The 23078-nt window shown below is 42.6% G+C and overlaps 1 protein-coding gene across 1 annotated transcript in view; it reads right to left on the reverse strand.

Moving 5' to 3' along the window:
• eepd1 (endonuclease/exonuclease/phosphatase family domain containing 1) overlaps positions 1-22560 on the reverse strand; it is a 49855-nt gene extending 27295 nt beyond the window's left edge. Inside the window, exon 1 of the mRNA XM_060904031.1 lies at positions 21838-22560. Coding sequence (XP_060760014.1) covers positions 21838-22418 — 581 coding nt within the window. The 5' untranslated portion in view covers positions 22419-22560. The remainder of the gene's footprint in view (positions 1-21837) is intronic.
• Positions 22561-23078: the final 518 nt, after the last annotated feature.

Raw genomic sequence — 23078 nt, forward strand, 5'->3', positions numbered from 1 at the left:
AGTTTTCATACACAACAGTCTCTCGAGTTTACGCAGACAGAATGGTGCGAAAAACAAAAACACATCGAATGAGTGAGAGTTCTGTGTGTGGAAACAAACGCCTTGTTGATGAGCGAGGTCAGAGGAAAACGGACAGATTGGTTTGATCTTTTTTTTGCCAGGAAGGATATAGCAACTCTTTACGACCGTGGTGAGCAGAAAAGCATCTCAACACGCAACACACCGAGTTCCGCTCCTGCCAGCCAAGAACAGGAATCTTAGAATCAAGTTCCTATTAAAAGTGGCCAGTGAAAGCAGCCCTGACAGTTATTACTTATGGACTATACACACACACATCTGGCAAGCAGGTCGTCACTTTAAAGCTTTTATCGTCAACATGTGGCCATATTATTGTATGTTACTGTCCAAATTCATGCTGATTCTCAGAAAATTTCCCCGAGAGGACAATAAAATACATCTCAGCTCAGATCTCACATGTTCATATTATCTTCGATGACTCATGAGGTAACTGTTTATATAGCTGCTATAAGATAATTGAAAACATGAACATTATGGATTTTCCTAAGCATTAAATGTAGCTATAAAACGATAAAATACACGTGGCGTTCTTTAATACGTAGAAAATAATCTGCATCTTTGACAGCAAATCACTATCTGCGGTAAAGACTTCTGTACACGCTGTTAATGGAAAAGAACTAATAAAGGCAGCAGTTCAGTCTGAAAGTATGGACACGTACGGTATTGTAAGGATCATGCACTGAAAGACACGAAGCTGAAGTGAAAATTTCTCACGTAGACTTTTCTGAGATTTATTCCTGAGCTTGAAATTATTTTTTTTTCCCTTCCCTCAGCAGCTCCAGCGGTCACATGCAGGTCAGGTTGCTAAACAAGTCCACCCTGATGGCGTGAAAGGATAACAGGACGAGGTTTGGTGGCGTGTCGTTTTCCAAGAAAGCAGCTTGTTTGCTTTGGAGGCACCACTGCGTCACACTGAACTCTGTCCCATTTACACCAGCGTGTCTATCAGGAGACACTGCTACGGTCCGGCTCAACAGCTGGGCCGCGTTACGGGTTACACATCTGTGAGAAACGTGGCAGAACTCCGAGCTTAAACACAAACTCGGAAGCTAAATAAATAAATAAATAAAAAGGCCATCAACTAATAAGTGAGCAAACGTAAACCTGTAGTAAACTAAATGGGGGAAAAAAAAAAACCCTAGCAAACAAAGGAGACAGGTTCTGAATTTCTGCCAACAACGATTCATCATAAACAAGGGGTCTTTGTTTTAAATAAAATACATCAGTATGGTGATTAGAAAATCTCAGTGTTTGATTCTATCATTTTAGTGATCCAATAAGGACGCTGGGAAATTACTTAGCACCTGAAAAATAAGAACCAACAGTTGACCAGCTCAGCCTGCGTTCTGTTCGCTGGCAGCTGGACAGATTAAGCTGGACATCACAGCAAGGACACTCGCAAGTGAAAATTAACTAACAAATATTTACAGACGTGATATCTGCATCTTGTATCTCTCCACTGTTCATCACTGTATATATTGTGACATATAACATCACTATGCTAGAGTACTTACTTCGGGCACTTATCTGTAAATGATCCTGTATTCTGCACTTCTGGTTAGATGCTAACTGCATTTCGCTGGCTTTGTACCTGGACTCTGTACGACGACAATAAAGCCAAATCTGAATCAAATCTAATGCAATCTAAAATGAAAAAATAAACTCACAAGCAAGCATCAAGTAGCAAGCAAAATACAGTCAAACCTCAGGTCACAAACGTCCCTATTCACGAATAAATCGGGCTACGAACATTTCCGAACAAATTTTGCTTCGATTCGCGAACGATGCTTCGATGCACGAACGCACAAACTGGTGGGCTTCCACACCGCATAAGGCATGCGGCAGCATCAGGTGTACTCAAGGTGGCGCACTGTGAACATTGTTCGTTACTGCGTTGTGTTGATATGATTTCTTTTTTGCATTAAATTAACCCTCATTATGGCTCCCAAGAAAGTGAAAAGTGTCAGTGATGGTGCTCCTCCTCCTCCATCCACGTGTGCCAGCAACTATCAACCACAAAGGTAAAGTGTACTGTACAATTACTATGTTTTATTTTAGTATTAATGTATTTTTCTATCATTAAGGTTACCTTTAATTCCTTTCTGTATTTTTTCCAGACATAAACCCATAAAAAAAAAAAGTTACCAAAAAAAAAAAAAAACACCCTGTTTCTGGGGCCGGTGAACGGATTAATTGGATTTACATTCATTTCAGTGGGAAAAGTTAATTCGGTTCGTGAACGGAGTCAAAGAACGAATTAAGTTCGTAACCCGAGGTACCACTGTACAAACTAGCAAGTCAAAGTTAACTAGCAGCCAAAAAACTAGCAAGTCAACGTTAACTAGCAAACAAAAACAAACTACCAAGTGACAACTACCTAGCAAAAACACACAAGCAAAGAAAACCTTACTAGCAAGTCAAAAACAAAGTAACAAATGACCACTAACTAGCAGGTGAAAAAAATAAACTACCAAGCAAGCGCCAAGTAGCAAACAAAATCAAATTATCGAGTCACAATTAACTAGCAACCAAGAAACTAGCCAGTGAATCTCAAACTAGAAATCGGTGGTTAACTAGCAAGTGAAAAACTAGCTGGTCAAAGTTAAGGTTAACTAGCAAACAAAAACAAATTACCAAATAACAACTACCTAGCAAAACAAACCTTACTCGAAGGTCAAAAACAAAGTAGCAAGTGACCGCTAACCAGCAAGTGGAAAAAAAAAAAAACTAGTAAGCAAGCACTAATTAGCGAGCAAATAAAACTAGCAAGTTAACTAGCTAACAAAAAAAACTAACAAATGAATCTCAAACTAGAAATTGGTGGTTAACTAGCAAGTGAAAACAAATGAGCCAGTCAAAGTTAACCAACAAGTTAAGGTTAACTAGCAAACAAAAACAAAAGTACCAAGTGACAATTAATTCGCAAAACACTAGCAAAGGAAACCTGACTAGCAGGTCAAAAACAAAGTAACAAGTGACCACTAACCAGCAAGTGGGGGAAAAATTAACTAGCAAGCAAGCACTAAGTAGCAAACAAATAAAATAAGCAAGTTAAAGTTAACCTGCAAATTAAGCTTCATTCTCATCTCATTATCTGTAGCCGCTTTATCCTGTTCTACAGGGTCGCAGGCAAGCTGGAGCCTATCCCAGCTGACTACGGGCGAAAGGCGGGGTACACCCTGGACAAGTCGCCAGGTCATCACAGGGCTGACACATAGACACAGACAACCATTCACACTCACATTCACACCTACGCTCAATTTAGAGTCACCAGTTAACCTAACCTGCATGTCTTTGGACTGTGGGGGAAACCGGAGCACCCGGAGGAAACCCACGCGGACACGGGGAGAACATGCAAACTCCGCACAGAAAGGCCCTCGCCGGCCACGGGGCTCGAACCCGGACCTTCTTGCTGTGAGGCGACAGTGCTAACCACTACACCACCGTGCCACCGCAAATTAAGCTTAAATAGCAAAAAAAAAAAAAAAAAAAAACTAGCAAGTGGGAAAAAATAAACTAGCAAGCAAGCACGCACTAGGTAGCAAACAAAACTAGCAAGTTAAAGTTAACTTGCAAATTAAGCTCAAAAAGCAAAAAAAATGGCAAGTGACAATTAACTAGCATGGCGGCACAGTGGTGTAGTGGTTAGCGCTGTCGCCTCACAGCAAGAAGGTCCTGGGTTCGAGCCCCGGGGCCGGCGAGGGCCTTTCTGTGTGGAGTTTGCATGTTCTCCCCGTGTCCGCGTGGGTTTCCTCCGGGTGCTCCGGTTTCCCCCACAGTCCAAAGACATGCAGGTTAGGTTAACTGGTGACTCTAAATTGAGCGTAGGTGTGAATGTGAGTGTGAATGGTTGTCTGTGTCTATGTGTCAGCCCTGTGATGACCTGGCGACTTGTCCAGGGTGTACCCCGCCTTTCGCCCGTAGTCAGCTGGGATAGGCTCCAGCTTGCCTGCGACCCTGTAGAACAGGATAAAGCGGCTAGAGATAATGAGATGAGATGAGAATTAACTAGCATATGGGGGGAAAACTAGCGGGTAGCAAACAAAAACTAGCAAATTAAAAGTTAACTTGCAAATTAAGCTTAAATAGCCAAAAAACAAACAAACAAACAAAAAAAAACTAGCAAGTGACAATTAACTAGCATGTGGGAAGGGAAAAAAACAAAACCTAGCAAGCAAGCACTAGGTAGCAAACAAACTAGCAAGTTAACTAGGAACCAAAACAGTAAACTAGCAGGTAAAAGACAGACAAAAAAAAAAAACAAAACTAGCAAGTGGAAAAAAAAAAAAAAAAAAAAAAAACACTAGCAAGTTAATTAACAAAATAGCAAACAACAAATTAGCAAGTATCTGCTTTGTTGTTGGAGCTCAACATGTACACATTTCACTCACACAAACAAAAACTGAAGAACAAACATTTCTGAGTATTTTCTAATACTCAAAATAAAATAAAATAAAATAAAATACACACCGGGGAAACCTAATGAGATCTGCGGTTATTTAAACATGACTTGTTTATTAGTCAGTCGTTCAGTAGCGTAGTGGTTCAGTCGCTGTATGACGATGTCTACACTGTGCTAACCTGGCTAATGCTGCTCATATCACAGGAGGCTAAAATGCTACAAAACTACATGAGAAGATGAAGAAACAGACTCTGTGGTGGAGGAGAGGGAAAGAATCGAGAGGAGAGAGATCACAGGAGACAGGGACAGGAACCGAGACGGTGTGTTTGCTCCCGTCCTGCACATAATCACCGAGAAGCATTAAACACTAAACCGCAGAGGGATGGGGTTAATACCGTTCACACACCAGCAAGAATAAGAGACGATACATCAGCATCTTCCTTAATTAAGAACATGCATCATTACGAGATGGCTTTCCCAGAAAAGGAGAAGTAGTGAGAAAGTCACGTGTCGGGAAAACGTGAGGAACGCAACTCGGTCCGAATTGCTCACCCCACCACAGAGACGTCTCTTAGGAAACACGACTGTGTTCAGAAAGTGAGGAGGAAACTGCATCATCACTTCTATTTCCTCAGAATCGCAAATGATTACAGCTAGATCCTGTTTCTAGAACAAACAGGAAGCTCGGTATCACTTAAAAAATGTGTGCGTGCGTGCGTGCAAGTCTTAGGAAATCTTTTCTTGGGAATGAACTTGGTCTACTCCCCACACTCTCACACACACACACTCTCCGTTAGCTCTGCTTTCTGCACACAGTTGAGCAGAAGCAGCTCCACAGCTAACATCCTGCGTTAGTAACCAGCTGCACTGGTTGACCTGGAAGTATCGAGTGTTTTGGTTCTGACACCATCCTGTTTTCTACAGCACAATGCTGAATACAGGTTCACACAGGAAAAGAGGCATCATGGGAAACTGGACTGGATATTAAAACATTTCAAAGTAACAACAGTATATTATTATTATTAATGCAAAGATCAGATCATGGCTAATACGTCAGCCATTTTAAGAAACGTCCTGAACATCAGAACGCGCAGAACCAAACAAGACGACTTTATAGACTATTTTTCAAACTTCATGCAGCGTTATCCTTGGTGAAACAGAACAGAAAAGAGTTACATAAAATATAAACAGAACAGAATAAAACTTATTAACTAAATCAAGGAGAACAGAAGAGATCGTACAAAATAATATGGAACGGAACAGAAACGAGCAGAACCGAACAGAATAGAACTGAGTGATACACAATAACATGGAACAGAAGAGGAGAGAAATAAGCAAACTGAATAGAATAAAACCAAATAAAATTGAGAAGCAATTAATATAGAACTGAATAGAATTTTATGTAAAATTAAAGTGGAACAAGACAATACAGAAATAAATGCAACAGAATAGAACTGAATCAAACAATACAACCAAAATAGAACATTACAAAATAAAAATGGAACAGAAATAAATAAAAGTAGGAGAGGATAGTAAAATGGAATAAAATAGAATTGAAAATTTTACAGACAAAAGAAACAAGATGCAAGGGAAGAGCGCAATACAGAACTGAACAGAAGAGAACTGAGTGTTGCACAATAAAATTAAACAGAAGAGGACAGAAATAAGCAAACTGTAGAGAATACAACCAAGTAGAACTGAATAGAGGCAAATAAAAATAAAATACTGTATAAAAATAAAATGGAACAATACAGAAATAAATACAACAGCGTAGAATTAAACTGAATCAAACAATACAACCAAAATAGAAAAAGTTACAAAATAAAAACAGAACAGAATTAAATGCAAGATCACAGAATGGAACCGAGTGCAACAAAGTAGAAGAGAGGAAACTAAAATGGAACTGAAATGAATTTTAACAAAAACAAACAGGAATGGAACAACACAATACAGAACTAAACGTTGCACAAGCAAATGGAACAGCAGAGGACATAAACAAGAAAACCGTCATCTATGTCCCCTGCCCTGCATACCAAGTTTCAAGATATTATTTGTCACATTTTTCAAGTTCTGCTGCAGGAAACCAACCCGACCTCTTTACACTGACCTCGGCAGCCCATAACATAAACCCACCGGACCTTTGGTCCAGCTGAGCTGAAAATTAAAATTTCTCACATTTCTTAGTATCAAAAGGCACATAGACGTTACTTAATCAACACATATACCAACTTTCAAGACCAAACCACTCATAGTTTTCAAGTTCTGCTCTGGAAACAAAACCTACCCCTAAGACTAACCTGAGAGACCGAGTCTGAAATTGTTTCCATGGAAACATGAAAAATTAAAATCTCAAATTTCTTGGTATGAAAAGGCACATCTACATCACCTTAACATGTATACCGAGTTTCAAATCCGTATCATGAATAGTTTTGGATATATGCTCCAGAAACCAACATTGCTCTTAGAAACTAAGTCAAAATCTATTCATGTAAAAATTTGAAAAATCCTTTTTTTTCCAAAATCCAAAATAGCAAAAGGCACCAGTTCACATGTTGCTTGATATGTATACAAAGTTTCATGAAGATATCTTCAGTAGTTTTTAAGATATGGCCCGGAAACGGAAACGTGACCAGATGGATGGACCCCGTTTCTATATCCCCCACCAAACCTCGTTTGGGCGAGGGATAATAAGCAAACTGCACGGAGTACAAACAAATAGAATTGAGTAGAAGCGATTACAACAGAATAGAATAGTCCCGAATAGAATGTTGTATTGTATGAAAATAAAATGGAACAAGACAATACAGAAATAGGACAGAACTGAATCAATCAATCAAACACAATACAACCAAAATAGAAAGTTAGAAAATAAAAATAGGAAATAAATATCATCGAACAGAACCGAAGGCAACAAAGTAGGAGAGGAAATTAAAATGGAATAAAATAGAATTGAAAAGAATTTTGACAGCAAAATTAAATACAACCCCGATTCCAAAAAAGTTGGGACAAAGTACAAATTGCAAATAAAAACGGAATGCAATAATTTACAAATCTCAAAAACTGATATTGTATTCACAGTAGAACATAGACAACATATCAAATGTCGAAAGTGAGACATTTTGAAATTTCACACCAAATATTGGCTCATTTGAAATTTCATGACCGCAACACATCTCAAAAAAAGTTGGGACAGGGGCAATAAGAGGCTGGAAAAGTTAAAGGTACAAAAAAGGAACAGCTGGAGGACCAAATTGCAACTCATTAGGTCAATTGGCAATAGGTCATTAACATGACTGGGTATAAAAAGAGCATCTTGGAGTGACAGCGGCTCTCAGAAGTAAAGATGGGAAGAGGATCACCAATCCCCCTAATTCTGCGCCGACAAATAGTGGAGCAATATCAGAAAGGAGTTCGACAGTGTAAAATTGCAAAGAGTTTGAACATATCATCATCTACAGTGCATAATATCAAAAGATTCAGAGAATCTGGAAGAATCTCTGTGCGTAAGGGTCAAGGCCAGAAAACCATACTGGGTGCCCGTGATCTTCGGGCCCTTAGACGGCACTGCATCACATACAGGCATGCTTCTGTATTGGAAATCACAAAATGGGCTCAGGAATATTTCCAGAGAACAATATCTGTGAACACAATTCACCGTGCCATCCGCCGTTGCCAGCTAAAACTCTATAGTTCAAAGAAGAAGCCGTATCTAAACACGATCCAGAAGCGCAGACGTCTTCTCTGGGCCAAGGCTCATTTAAAATGGACTGTGGCAAAGTGGGAAACTGTTCTGTGGTTAGACGAATCAAAATTTGAAGTTCTTTATGGAAATCAGGGACGCCGTGTCATTCGGACTGAAGAGGAGAAGGACGACCCAAGTTGTTATCGGCGCTCAGTTCAGAAGCCTGCATCTCTGATGGTATGGGGTTGCATTAGTGCGTGTGGCATGGGCAGCTTACACATCTGGAAAGACACCATCAATGCTGAAAGGTATATCCAGGTTCTAGAGCAACATATGCTCCCATCCAGACGACGTCTCTTTCAGGGAAGACCTTGCATTTTCCAACATGACAATGCCAAACCACACACTGCATCAGTTACAGCATCATGGCTGCGTAGAAGAAGGGTCCGGGTACTGAACTGGCCAGCCTGCAGTCCAGATCTTCCACCCATAGAAAACATTTGGCGCATCATAAAACGGAAGATACGACAAAAAAGACCTAAGACAGTTGAGCAACTAGAATCCTACATTAGACAAGAATGGGTTAACATTCCTATCCCTAAACTTGAGCAACTTGTCTCCTCAGTCCCCAGACGTTTACAGACTGTTGTAAAGAGAAAAGGGGATGTCTCACAGTGGGAAACATGGCCTTGTCCCAACTTTTTTGAGATGTGTTGTCATGAAATTTAAAATCACCTAATTTTTCTTTTTAAATGATACATTTTCTCAGTTTAAACATTTGATATGTCATCTATGTTCTATTCTGAATAAAATATGGAATTTTGAAACTTCCACATCATTGCATTCCGTTTTTATTTACAATTTGTAATTTGTCCCAACTTTTTTGGAATCGGGGTTGTAAAATGAAATAAAATAGAAGGGAACAGCACAATACAGAACTGTATGCATAATAATAAAAATAGGTTATAGAACTGAGTAGAGAATAGTAGAATTAAATAATGTTACAAAATAAAGCAGAACAAAACAGGATTTAAAAAAAAAAGAATAAAATAGAAAGCAAATAGAACAGAATAGTGTAGATTATGTTTACGCGTGCCCTGTGATGACCTGGCGACTTGTCCAGGGTGTACCCCGCCTTTCGCCCGTAGTCAGCTGGGATAGGCTCCAGCTTGCCTGCGACCCTGTAGAACAGGATAAAGCGGCTACAGATAATGAGATGAGATGTTTACGTGTCAGTGAGTTTAAGGGACAGGAGCAGACTGTGGAAAGTTTGTGTTCACCTAAAACGTGTATAAAAATATCTCTCACTCACACACACAATAAAACCAAAGAAATAATGAACAATAAATAGTGCACTTTATATTTTATCATAAGAGTGCAAATACCCTATAAAATCTAAAATATGTTAACAGCACGGATATTAAGATTCCCAAACAGTCTCAAATCCAGGAAAAGTGCACACATGAAAACGCCTTGGCACTGGAGGCGGGGCTTTGTTACCCAGGGCAGCGGCGGTGTTGGTAGCCCACGAGAGACTGTTTTCCATCTGTTCGCTCTGCACTCGAGAACATGAAGCTGGTCCTCTGTGCACTCGATGGCTCCACAGATACCTTAACGACTGCTGTGGATGGTCCCACGTTATTCCCAAATCTCTCTTACTTCAGACCAAGTACCGTTTTCATTTATACAACACTTTGCTGCACTGGATCACTAATCTGATTGGATAAGTGGCGTCCCAAGAGCGCTGATATTCGGTAGAACAGTCGTAGCGTCAGTACGTTACTGTATATTTGCAAACATGTTAATTTATACTAATTTGTTAATTTTATCTTCAATTTGGAGTTTATTTCTTTTAATATATACACCTTTTGCACTACTCCTTCACTGCCTTATCTTTCTTTCCATATTTTGCCGCTGTAACAATGTAAATGTCCCCTTGTGGGATAATAAAAGGCTAGCTTATCTTATCTTCTATTTCTCTACATGCATCGCTCCAAGAGTCCATGTTCACGACAGAAAATTCCAGCTCCAACACTAGTTCGTGATATTAAAACCGTTATTACAGTTACTAAGGTCTGTCAGTCAACAAGCATGTTACCATGGCAACACGCAACCCTCCATCCAGCTGTAGCTTCTTTGGAAACCATTTTCGCTGACAGACAAACAAACAAACAAAAACTACTCAATACTAACGTCTTATTATGCAATACTGGAAGAGTAATTATTCATAAATCATACCATCACACTACCCGTCATCACTGAGAAGAGGAGGATGGCTTCCCTTTAGAGTCCGGTTCCTCTTCAGGTTTCTCTCTCACGTCACTTCGGGGAGTTTTTCATCCCGCTGACTCATTAGGGATCTAATTATAAATCCAGTGTGAAAAGTGCTGTATAAATAAAAACCTGTAATAAAGAGGTACTGACGTGCCTGGGTGTATAGCGACGTCTAATTGCAGACTGGTAATGTGAACATGCGGACACGCTGTAATAACACTTGGCTTGGATCTTCAAATCCGGACACGTGATCGATTCCGAGCTCATAGTCATCGGTGGTTTGTCTTCACACTGTTGCATTCCTTCCATACTACAGATGGTTACCTCTCGTCCTGGGTGCCTGAAGGTTTCCCTACGATCACCACACCTGCCCCGACTCCAAGAGCTGAATAATTTGCTGTCCGGTCAGGAAACCCTCAAACTCTAAAAACACAGGAGGTCCACAGAACTGAAATTTAGTCTCCGGTGTTCACAAATTTACACATCACTTCTCCTCTGGAGCGTTATGGATGTGGAACGGGTTGAGCTCCTGACTCTCAGCTTTGCCTCCCGTGTTCTCACCAGGTTCGTGTAGATGATTGTTCCTTGGCGTTCTCTAGTTTCCTCACAATAAGGCAGAGTGACTTTGCTATCTTCGCCAACAATAAAAAAGAATGTGCGATGTTTCAAATACCTTGGCTACACCATTGCAAACGATGAAATCGATACCTCTCGTTTCCTGTATGCCAGGATTAAAGCCGCCTTCCAGAAATGGAATGAGCTTAAGCACGTGTTGACAGACCATAGAATACAGTTATCTACAAGAGTGGCATTTCTGACCACATGTGTGCAGTCTCACCTGCTATATAGCATCCAAGCATGGCCTCTAACGAAGAAGGAACTGGATAAGATTGAGACTTTGTGGCATGGTTTCTTAAGGAAAATGGTGAAAGGTGGATACCAGCGTAAAAACACCTCCAGCAGAAAAGAACAGAGTGATGTCCAGCTTGAAGGAGATATAGATTGGAGCTTTACAATCTCAAACCAATGCCTGTGGGAGATCAACACACTACCTATCCGCGAGTTCTGCTACCGCCAACATTTGAAATATATTGGCCGTATCTGCCGACTTGATAATGATGCCCCGCAAAAACAGGCACTCTTTGATGCAAGAATGTCTAGGAGAGTATGGACGAATGTTGAAAAGCTACTGGGAGTTGACGCCCAACAGGCAAGAAAAGTCATGATGGAAAAGGCAGCCCTCCTGCGACTGATGGATATCAGATTTCCACCTCCATCCATTCAGAAGCGGCCCCAAGGCTGGAAATGCGCCAGGTGGGAAACTAAGATGATGATGCTATGAATTATACTCGTGGATGACTGTGGATGTGATTGACCGGTGTCCCATCCAGGGTGTATTCATGCCCCACATCCAGCGTTCCTGGAGCTGGCTCCGGATCCACCTCAACCCTGACTGGGATAAAACCTTTCCTGTAGATTGATGAATGAATTTTGATGAATTGATCTCAAAATGCATTGTGTTGTGTTGCATTTCACTGCATTAAACACCACTGTAATTGAGTCAATTAGAAAAACAAACCAACTATGCAACAACTAAACCAAAAACGCCACAAAAATTCTGAAACGCATTCATTCACAACTACAAAGGGTTGGTCCTTACTGAAGACCACACGGATAGCTGATTGGATGATTGGACAGAGCCCTTGATTTAAAAAAAATAAATAAAATACATACATCAGCTGATTCATTTGGGCTCGTAACTATCGAGTTATTTACTCTTCTGCAATTTTCAATTAGTGATCGTGTTGTCTACTTCCAGGCTTCACGAGACGACATTCAAACTCTCATAAGAAATGTCCTGGGGTCGGAAATTAATCACGAAACCCTTGTTTAGCCCCCCCCCGCTAACACAATCACACCGATTTCATCATCTTATTTAACTGGTCGCTATCAGTATGTTGATGCAAATGGTGATTTTTCTAGACATACTGAGGTAAAGTTTCGTGTTCCACAAGGTTCTATCTTGGGTCCACTGCTTTTTTCTTTATATACAGTATGTTACCTCTGGGTGATATTATTCATAAACATGGTATTAGTTTCTACTGTTATGCTGATGACACACAGTTGTATGTTTCTGCAAAACCAAATGAGACACACCAGCTTAATAGAATTGCGGAATGTGTAAAGGACATTAGACACTGGATGCTTATTAACTTCCTTCTGCTTAACTCTGACAAGACTGAAGTACTTGTACTAGGACCACATGCAGCTAGAAGTAAGTTTTCTGATTACACAGTAACTCTGGATGGCCTTTCTGTTTCTTCACGTACAGCAGTAAAAGTCCTCGGAGTGATTATTGACCCCAGTCTTTCATTCGAAACTCACATCGATAACATTACCCGGATAGCTTTCTTTCATCTCAGAAATATTGCAAAGATAAGAAATTTAATGTCACTACACGACGCAGAAAAACTAGTCCATGCTGTCGTTACCTCCAGGTTGGATTATTGTAATGCCTTACTGTATGGATGTTCCAATAAGTGCATAAACAAGCTCCAGTTAGTTCAAAATGCAGCAGCAAGAGTCCTTACTAGAACTAGAAAATATGACCACATCACGCCTGTCTTATCCACACTGCACTGGCTCCCAATCAAATTTCGTATTGATTATAAAGTACTACTATTGACCTTTAAAGCACTGAATGGTCTCGCACCACAGTACCTGAGTGAACTTCTGCTCCTCTATGACCCGCCACGCCTACTTAGATCAAAAGGTGCAGGCTATCTGCTGGTACCTCGTATAGTGAAGGCTACATCAGGGGGCGGAGCCTTTTCTTACAAAGCTCCACAGTTATGGAACAGCCTTCCAAGTAGTGTTCGGGAACCAGACACAGTCTCAGCGTTTAAGTCTCGGCTGAAAACATCTGTTTAGTCAAGCCTTGCGTTAATGGTGTTTATGAGGTAAAGGAGTAGATCTGGAGGATCCTCAGACAGAGTGTTTTGGTAAACTGGGATGTATGGATGCTGTCAGTCCCCACTCGCTTGCTCACTCGAGTTTTTTGACGATGGTGTAGTGGCTGCTGCTTTATGTCCCGGGGCTCCCTCATGCCTGTGTTACCTTCTGGCTCTCTCCTTTTAGTTATACTGTCGTAGGTAGTTTTGCCGGAGTCCCTGCTTGTACTCAGCATAAAATGTATCCTGTTCCTACTTATTCAGGTGACATTGGGCATACCTAACAACCTGTGTTTTCTCTCTCTTCTCCCCCCCAATCTGTCCCTCTGAGTTACATGTCAGTCCTGGGATTGAGATGCTGGCCTCTTTTGCCCCTCGGACCTGCCTGATCCACCCTGGCACCCTGTGTCTGGTTGGAGTCTCATCGCTTCACTCCTATAGAGGACGGCCCCATGAGGACAGTTGAGGGTTACACCTGGAGGACGCTCTGGACTCTTACAGTAATGCTTTTATGGCTGAGGACAATAGTTGGCTTGCTAACTTTAGGACTGCAGTTGTCATGAACAGTTTTGCACTCAAGTTTCCATTAATGAAGAGTTTATAACATCAACGAAACTGACTTCATGTTAAAACTGTTAATATTATAGTCATGCTGTCTGTTGTTGCCCAAATGAGGATGGGTTCCCTTTTGGGTCTGGTTCCTCTCGAGGTTTCTTCCTCGTGTCGTCTGAGGGAGTTTTTCCTTGCCACCGTCGCCACAGGCTTGCTCATTGGGATAGATTAGGGATAAAATTAGCTCATGTTTCAAGTCGTTCAAATTCTGTAAAGCTGCTTTGCGACAATGTTTATTGTTAAAAGCGCTATACAAATAAACTTGACTTCATCATTAGGCTGATTGGATCAGTCCAATCAGAGTGCTGACGGATGTTTAACAGGTCAAACGCTCACCAACTTGTTCACATTTAACAGTTCTTCCACGAAACCGAGTCATATACGAGCTGATAGCGGCTATAAGCCATGTATGATGAGATTGAGTGGAATAACGGTTTGATTCTATCCACATTCACTGGATTTTGAGAAAACAGAGCATTTTTATGTTTTGCAAATTTGATAAATAAAAACTTAATACAAAACCATCAAAAAACAAAACCACTGATGTTTACCATCAAATACTTTCACTCCATATTTTGTTGCTTTTTTTTTTGCCTTTTTTAGAGTTTTGTTTTTGAGTCAAGCTTTTATTTCGTCCTCGGTTGGTTCAGCAACACGCGCCGCCATTCCCCCCCCACACACAAAGTATATGAGCTGATCTCCTAGTAGTAGAGTAGCCAATCAGAGCACGCGATTGCTCCTATCCAGTGACTCTGGATAGAATTAACAGTAATATATTCTCAGTAAACAGCTATTCCATGCAATATTACCAGACTGGCCTCAGGTTACCCCTCAACTTCCTGATTTCAGCAGGAAGACGAGACTGAAATAAAGAAGCAGCGACTTGCAGTAGTGCATTTCATCGACTCCGGTTTCTCCAAACCTTTTTGGCATGACGGCAAAACCGCTTAGGTGATGCATGGACATGTTTTGAAAATTGCTCAGCACATTTCCCTTCCTTTTGCATTTATTTGGGTGAAAGGTTCTCAGAGTTCAGCAATTCAAGCTTTTTGCAAGTGACCAGAGCATCGAGGTCATGTTTACTAAAACTACCTGTGGGACAAAGGATTGTTCTCAATCAATCAATCAATCAATCCCCTCATCAGTTTTTCAGCTGGAGTGAGAATTCTCTTCTGCTTTTCAAACTCCTAGGATCGCTGACATCATCATATGCTTTACTTCTTTAGATTTGACCAAAATAAGGACCTTTAGAAGAATTATTCTGCCTCTCAAATGGTTACTTTCTTCGCAAAAGCACATCAGTTATATAATATATACAGTAGAAAACACTTGTTGGCATGTTGTTATTGGAAAACGAGACCGTCAATGACGGCGTAGCTCACTCCGGCCCCGTCTAGTCCAGAAGGAACGCTCTAAAGTGGGCCAACTTCCTTGCGCAATAAATGTTACAAGCGATATACACTATATATAAGCTATATATACAAGCGATATCCACCCTAGGAATACCAACCTATTTGGCAGAAAGAATCCAAAACAGCAAGGCATTGACTTTTTTGTTGAACTGTTCATTAAGGCTTAATTAGTCCATAACATCATTAATAAGTGTAATGAAGCAAATCTGGGTAAAAGTTATTTGCACCCTAGGATCCCCTACCTTCATGCCAGAAAGAATCAAAATCGGTGAAGAATTGAGGAAGAAGCGATTTGTGTGGAAACTGCTCGTTAGGGATTGATTAATTACTCCATATCTTCATTATTAATTGCAATTATGCAAATTTGTGTAGAAGTTATATGCACCCCAGGCAGACAGACCTTCCTGCCAAAAAGAAAAACTAGAAAAGCACTCAGAGCACAGACCGCCAAGAATCCTTTAAAAAAAATCCGGGATCCAGAAGGTGATCCGGATCACCGCCAAAATTTAATGGACTGTTACTTGTGCCCAGTCACACCTCTGGAAAAAAGTTCAGAATAATCCGTTCATAACTTTTTCCGTAATGTTGCTAACAGACAAACAAACAAACCAACCAACGCTACCGAAAACATAACCTCCTTGGCAGAGGTAAAAATCAGTGAAGAACCAAGAGAGAAGCAGCGTCGTGAAATGTGGATGACGCTGGACGGACGCCAGACAACACATGATGGCGTAAACTCATCACCTGGATGAGATAATAATCAACAGCGGGGTTGTGTAACGCAGCCCGACATGAAACAGAGTTATGTACCATGCTAAAGTTGATTAGTTTTCTATAACAGCATGTCCTGAAGCGTTTTATTCCTCTTGTACCACAGCAACTTTCCAGCGATGACAATTTTTATCAACGAAACACCAGCACATCGTACTTCTTTTTTTTTTTTAAATCCATTAACGGTTACATTTAATGTTGTCAAACACCCAAGAAACAAGTCAGTTCCTGTTAACGCTCATAACAGCTATAAAACACACATCTCTCTCTTTTTTCACCTTTGACATGAAGACGAACCTGGGAAGCGCGTATTCCTGCGTCGTGTGACACAAAGCATCAAGTTACAGCTTTATTTCTGACCGTTAAGCCAGTATCTCACTGGGCTGCGACAGATTGCAAAAGTCATTCGCGAAAGAGTTTCAAAAGGGTCTTGAAACATTCGCGGGGCTTCTCAATTTCCTCGCACGAGTCGCAAAGTGTCGCTCCTTCGTCGCTGAAATTTTGAACATGTTCAAAAAATTCGCGCAACAAAATTTCTCTCAAAATAGCCGCAAATGCGTCGTTGGTGTCGCAAAGCCGTCGCGAACCCTTCTCAAGTCAGTTTCCGTGAGACAGGAAGTGCGAGTGTATCTCGCTGGGCTGTGACAAGTTGGAGACACAACAATTGTGATAAAATATGTGAATATCAATTCAGTGTGATTCCAAGTGAAAATTGTCACTAATTTGCATATTTTATCGCAATACCTTTTTGTTATCGTCCTGGACTATGCGCTAAGAAAAGCCATCGATTGCCACGATAGGGATCTAGGGTTTATAATCACTCCAAGACGTTCCCGTAGAATCCCCGCAGTCACCCTGTCAGACCTAGATTTTGCCGATGATATCTGCCTACTTTCAAACTCCAGAGAAGAGGCCAAGCAATTACTTCACAACGTGGAAACGGAGTGCGGCAAGGTAGGGCTCCACCTAAATGTAAAAAAAACTGACGTAATCACCGTGAACATCCCTCAACCAAGCCTCCCTTTGAAGACTAGCGAAGGGCACGATCTGAAAGAAGTCAGCGATTTTAAATATTTGGGAGCGTGGGTAAAGTTCTCTGAGCAGGACATGAAAGTAAGAAAAGCACTTGCATGGAAGGCAATGAATAGGATGAACGCAGTGTGGCACTCTGGCTTATCTTGAAGTGTAAAGCTCACGTTCTTCACAGCAACAGTGGAAACAATTCTCCTATATGGCTCAGAATGCTGGACGTTGACAAAGCAAATGGAAAAAAGTCCCTGAATGGGACCTACACAAGAATGTTGCGCGCAGTGCTCAATGTGAAGTGGTACGACCGGGTACCAAACACCATTCTCTATGGGGACCTACCACTTCTAACTGACAAAATAGCATCGAGGAGAATGGGGATTGCTGGCCATTGTCATCGCCATCCGGAACTGGCTGCAAACAAGGTTGTGCTGTGGGAACCAGCTCATGGTAAGTGGAACCCAGGGAGGCCCATCAAGACATGCGTGGATAACCTTAAGACCGACGCGGGTGTGATCTCTCTGGGCGAGCTGAGGTCCATGATGTCCGACAGGGGATGCTGGAGTGTGGTACAGGCGGCTCGCCTGAGGGCGGCCTAAGTAAGTTATCGCAATTATTGTGTCTCCAACTAGTCGCAGGCTGTCGCAGCCCAGTGAGATACTGGCTTTACAAAGCGCTCACACTGGACACTCCTTCTATAAACGCTACATAAACCAAATCACCAAATAAACGTCTGGTCAAATATTTTCTGCTTTTCGTTCAACAACAACTCATTTTTGTGGAATGTTTCTACGCACAGCTTTCTGCCATACAAGTCCCTGTGTACGCTGTTACTATAGAAACAAACAAGCTCCTGTCAGACTCGCTGTTTTAAATCAATTAATCAACCCTGTGACCAATCAGAATCCAGATTTCAACAACGCTGGATCACTCACTCTCTCACACACACGCACAAGTATCGCTGATCAGACCACGCCTAGTGTTGCTGCCTGGAAGATCGAGTCCTCGTTCCTGTCCAAATATCACTGTACTGTGGACAGATACACAAGTCATGTGGGTAAACAGAGTCAAAGCTAACAGCGTTATGGAAATGAATCAGGCTGTTTGTTTTCCAGGGTGTGCGCATGCGTGTGCTTTGTGTGTGTGAAGGGTTACTGTAGGACATTTATGAGTAAGCGTCTCTAGCGCTTTCTAAGCAATGAACTCATGTAACCTCAAAACAGACCGTTTGTTACCCGGTTCCCCCTTCAGCCTACATGCATCAGGGAGATCGAGGGAGTGGTGTGTTCCACCATGGAATAAATATCCTGGAGACTAAAGGTTACTCCAGGTCATAAAGCGCTTAATCGGAGATTCAACGACCAAACCTGAAAACAAACAAACTCAAACTGAAAAAAAATAAAAATAAACCACCAAACCAAATAAGATCGTGTCACGCTTTCCCTCACAGACTCAAGCTTCCGATACGACTGTCACGGTTTCCTGACCTCACCCACACCGAGAACCTAAAGAAGAGAGACTTGACAGAACCTCAAGCCCTGCTGGATGAACAGAGATTCCGTATCGAGATCCGATCTCAGACTCCTCGCTCTCGAGTCTCCAATGTCCGCAAAAAGAGAAGTACTAAACGCAGGGGTGCCAATAATTTTAGTGACACATGAACCACTTCAGGATGTTCTGTATCAATTACAGGACGCCGTCAAGTTACTGTTACGACCCAGAAGTTGATCGTTTTCCAATAACGGTATGTCCTGATGTGTTTTATTCCTCTTATCCCTCATATGTCGGTGATGACACGTTTTTATTTATTCACACAAAAACACGTCGTACTTTTTTTTTTTTTTTACCCGTTTCTAGTTACATTTAACGTTGTCGAACGTTCATGAAAGACCTCCTTTGTCTCAAAGATGAAGTGGGAAATTTAAAGCCGCAACGATTGTATATTTTAACTTGTTAAATATCAATTATGACACAGAGTGAGTGTCGACATTGCTTTACGGAAACTCAGGGACACCTCCGTCACTGGAATACTGACCGGGCAACCTTTGTACACACACAGGTACGCAATAAATCCTGCTCCGTAATGAAAAGCACAGGGCTGCTGATCCTCGCTGACATCCTGTTTCATTGTGTTCTGTAAATGAGCAGTGAACGTGAGACAAACCACATGGAAAATAAATCAAATTAAATAAAAATGACACTTGGATAAGTTCCTGCTCATCTTTCAGTTTATTCGAGCGCGTTATAAAACTAGACAGGGACACTCTAACGAGTGCAAACCCCGCCTTTTCCCTATTAAAATACATTGGGCGAAAATTTCGAAGTTCTGCCATGACCTTGACCTTTGACCTCCAAAATTTAATGGTTTCCTTCCTGGGTGATTGGCAACACATGTACAAAATTTGGTCCAAATCGATCCATTGGTTCTTGAGATATCTTGCAGACACAGACAGACAGACGATACACACACACACACACACAGACTGACGCAGGTGAAAATAATAACCCCTCCGACTACTGTCGGCGGGGTTAATAAAAAGCAAAAAGGACAACATGAACTTCACTTCACTTCAAACTGAACTCTTCTTGGACGGCTCAAGTCCCCCCCCACAAAAGCATCGCAGCACAATCGTCATTTAAATGGTCAAGCGAGCATCACATTGAACCCCCCCTCCCTCTCTCTCTCTCCCTCTCCTGGTTAGCATTTGTCCAATGCTTTTGGTAAACACAATCTGGAACAGTCACACACACACACACACACACACACACACACACACACACACCACTTATTCTGCTCACATGCTGCTTCATGATAAGCCAAATACAAAAGAGTTTCGTGCTCTCGTGATGCTTTCCAAACATTTTAAATAAAGCTCAGACTCTTTTAGGAGTCGAAACCTTCACCGCGATAAACGAGTTCCTCCAAGCTACATTTAGCAAACAAAAATCCTTCACAATACGTGACACAGGTGCACCTGAACACCAAAGTGGATACAATTGAGAAATATTAATGAGATTAATACTTAACACTTGAGCCCTTTGGGATTTAAGTGCACAATGTGGTCCATTTAATGTTCAATAGTGAGCCTTCTGGGATCCCTCCTAAATACATAAGCACTAGAGTGGATGAAATAAAGAGGCTTTTGGGATTCAGGTCCTTATTTCCCCTGTGCACTACACAGGGTACTAAAGTGCAGTGCACTATATGTCCAGTAGAGATCTTATAACCTGTGCACTACCTGTGTATGGTATAGTACAGTATAATATAATATTGGGCTGTAGTGCGTTATATAGTGCATGTAATGGGCTTAGGGACCCTATATAGTGCACTACAAGACCAATTGTGCTTGTAGCTTCAGCTCTATTCGTTCAGTGTGTACATGGATTTTTTTTTTTTTTGGGTTTCGCTCCTTACTTCCACGTGCTTTGGATTACAGGGGATGGAAATAAAGGGCTAGTCTAATATAGTGCACTATAGGTCCCAATATGGACTGAGGATTTAGTCCCTCCTAACATACAGAGTATAAAGAGCATTACGTGTCCAGTAGAGTTTTTTTTTTTAAATCAGGGCTGGACGATACGATATCGAGACTGTGATACATTGTCATGATACACTTATCAGTATTATGAAATTTTGCTGTAAATTTTTAATAGAGAACAACTAGATAATTATAGCATACACTCACTGGCCACTTTATTAGAAACACCTGCTGTTTTGTTTTGGGGGTTTTTTCCCCCGATGCATCAAGTCGTGCAGATACACGTCAAGAGCTTCAGTTAATTAATGCTCGCTTCTTTAAACATCATCTCATCTCATATCATCTCTAGCCGCTTTATCCTGTTCTACAGGGTCGCAGGCAAGCTGGAGCCTATCCCAGCTGACTACGGGCGAAAGGCGGGGTACACCCTGGACAAGTCGCCAGGTCATCACAGGGCTGACACATAGACACAGACAACCATTCACACTCACATTCACACCTACGCTCAATTTAGAGTCACCAGTTAACCTAACCTGCATGTCTTTGGACTGTGGGGGAAACCGGAGCACCCGGAGGAAACCCACGCGGACACGGGGAGAACATGCAAACTCCACACAGAAAGGCCCTCGCCGGCCCCGGGGCTCGAACCCAGGACCTTCTTGCTGTGAGGCGACTGGGGAAAAAAATATATTATTGTGATCTCAAAGTGTGACTTTCTGAAATGAAAGTATTTCACACACACACCAGTCTCTAGAGTTTACACAGACAGAATGGTGCGAAAAACAAAAAACATCGAGTGAGAGTTCTGTGGGAGGAAAGTAAACAAACGCCTGGTTGATAAGAGAGGGCAGAGGAACATGGACAGACTGGTTCGAGCTTTTTTTTGTTTTTTTTTTGCCAGGAAGGACACAACAACAACTCATAGCAACTCTTTACAACCGTGGTGAGCAGAAAAGCATCTCAGCACGCAACAGAAAACAGAACACACTGGGTTCCAGTCCTGCAGCCGAGAAGAGAGAGAGTGTATTGTGATACATATAGTGCGCGATTTAAAGGTTTTCGATATCATGATACTTTGTGTCATAGCTCCGATCACGCGCGTCGCATGACTTGTGCCCTGTATGGAGTGCGCATGTGCAGTGTAACTCACTCGCGCTCCAGCAGGGTCCTGCACACCACCTCTTTGACCCCGGGGTTGTTGGCTTTGTCGCTCGAGCAGCGCTGCAGGTCCCACGTGGCCACGCGCACCACTGGCTTTCCGTGGCGCGCGCCCGGCGGAGGCTGCAGGTCGGGGCGCTCGGACGCCATGCGCGCGGGTCCGCCGGGGGGCAGGCGCAGCTCCGTGCACGCGCCCGGGGAGTTGGGATGGGAGGACGGCGTCCACGAGTGCTCCAGCTGCTCGCGCTCCTTGCTGCTGCGGCTCGAGACGCAGATTTCCGGTTTGATGAGCTGCAGCTTGGCGGCGCCGATGCCGCTCACCAGGGCCACGTCCTCCACTTTCCTGAAGCCGCCGATGCGCGCGCGGTGCTCCACGATGGCGCGCGCGACGGTCCGGCTGACCCCCGGCAGGGTCATGAGCTCCTCCTCGCTGGCCGCGTTCACGTTCAGGCGCTCGGGGTTGTGCGCGGAGACGTGCGCGAAGCTGCAGGTCGCGCTGAACTTGCGCCCGCGCTGCCGCACGTCCGCGGGGTCCGCCGGGAGCGAGCGGTGGCAGCCCAGGTTTCCCCCCATGACCCCTGAACCCTGAGCCGCTACAGCCACGAGACAGCGCGCATGAGCCGCACTGGACGGATCTCTCGATCTTCTCTGCAGCGCGTGTGTGTGTGCGCGCGCACTTGAAGGGACTCGAGCTTCCACTCAAACCAAACAAGCTCATGCACTCACTAGTCGGGATGAGGGGGCGTGGCTCGCATGCCGCTAATGAGGCGTGGTTCCTGATGACGCATGACGCGCGCTATGGAAAGCCAATCAGAACAGAACGTGTTCTTCTTGTTCTTGGGTCTCAAACCTCACCACATTTTCCTCCCACACACTGCACTATTGGTCTCCAAGACAATAAGTCCTTTCTAAAACTTTAATCGAGGTCTGTTTGACTTGGGGTCCTTGAACATCTGCAGCAAACGCCTCCTGATGTTTTCCCAGTCTGTCATGGCCATTGTCCTCTTTGATGCTGTGGTGTGTTGGGGGAAGAGAGACTCTGGGCGACTGGACCCCAGTCCAGTCCTTCCTAAAACTTTCATCGAGGTCTCTTTGAGTACAGGATTCCACCTCGTGACTCTGAAGTGGTTGGGGTCCTTGAAAATCTTCAGCAAACTCTTCCTGATGTTTTCTCAGTCTGTCATGGCCATTGTCCTCTTTGGTGCTGTGGTGTGTTGGGGGAAGAGAGACTCT

The sequence above is a fragment of the Neoarius graeffei genome, chromosome 22 (assembly GCF_027579695.1).
Source record: "Neoarius graeffei isolate fNeoGra1 chromosome 22, fNeoGra1.pri, whole genome shotgun sequence".
NCBI classification, from domain to species: domain Eukaryota; kingdom Metazoa; phylum Chordata; class Actinopteri; order Siluriformes; family Ariidae; genus Neoarius; species Neoarius graeffei.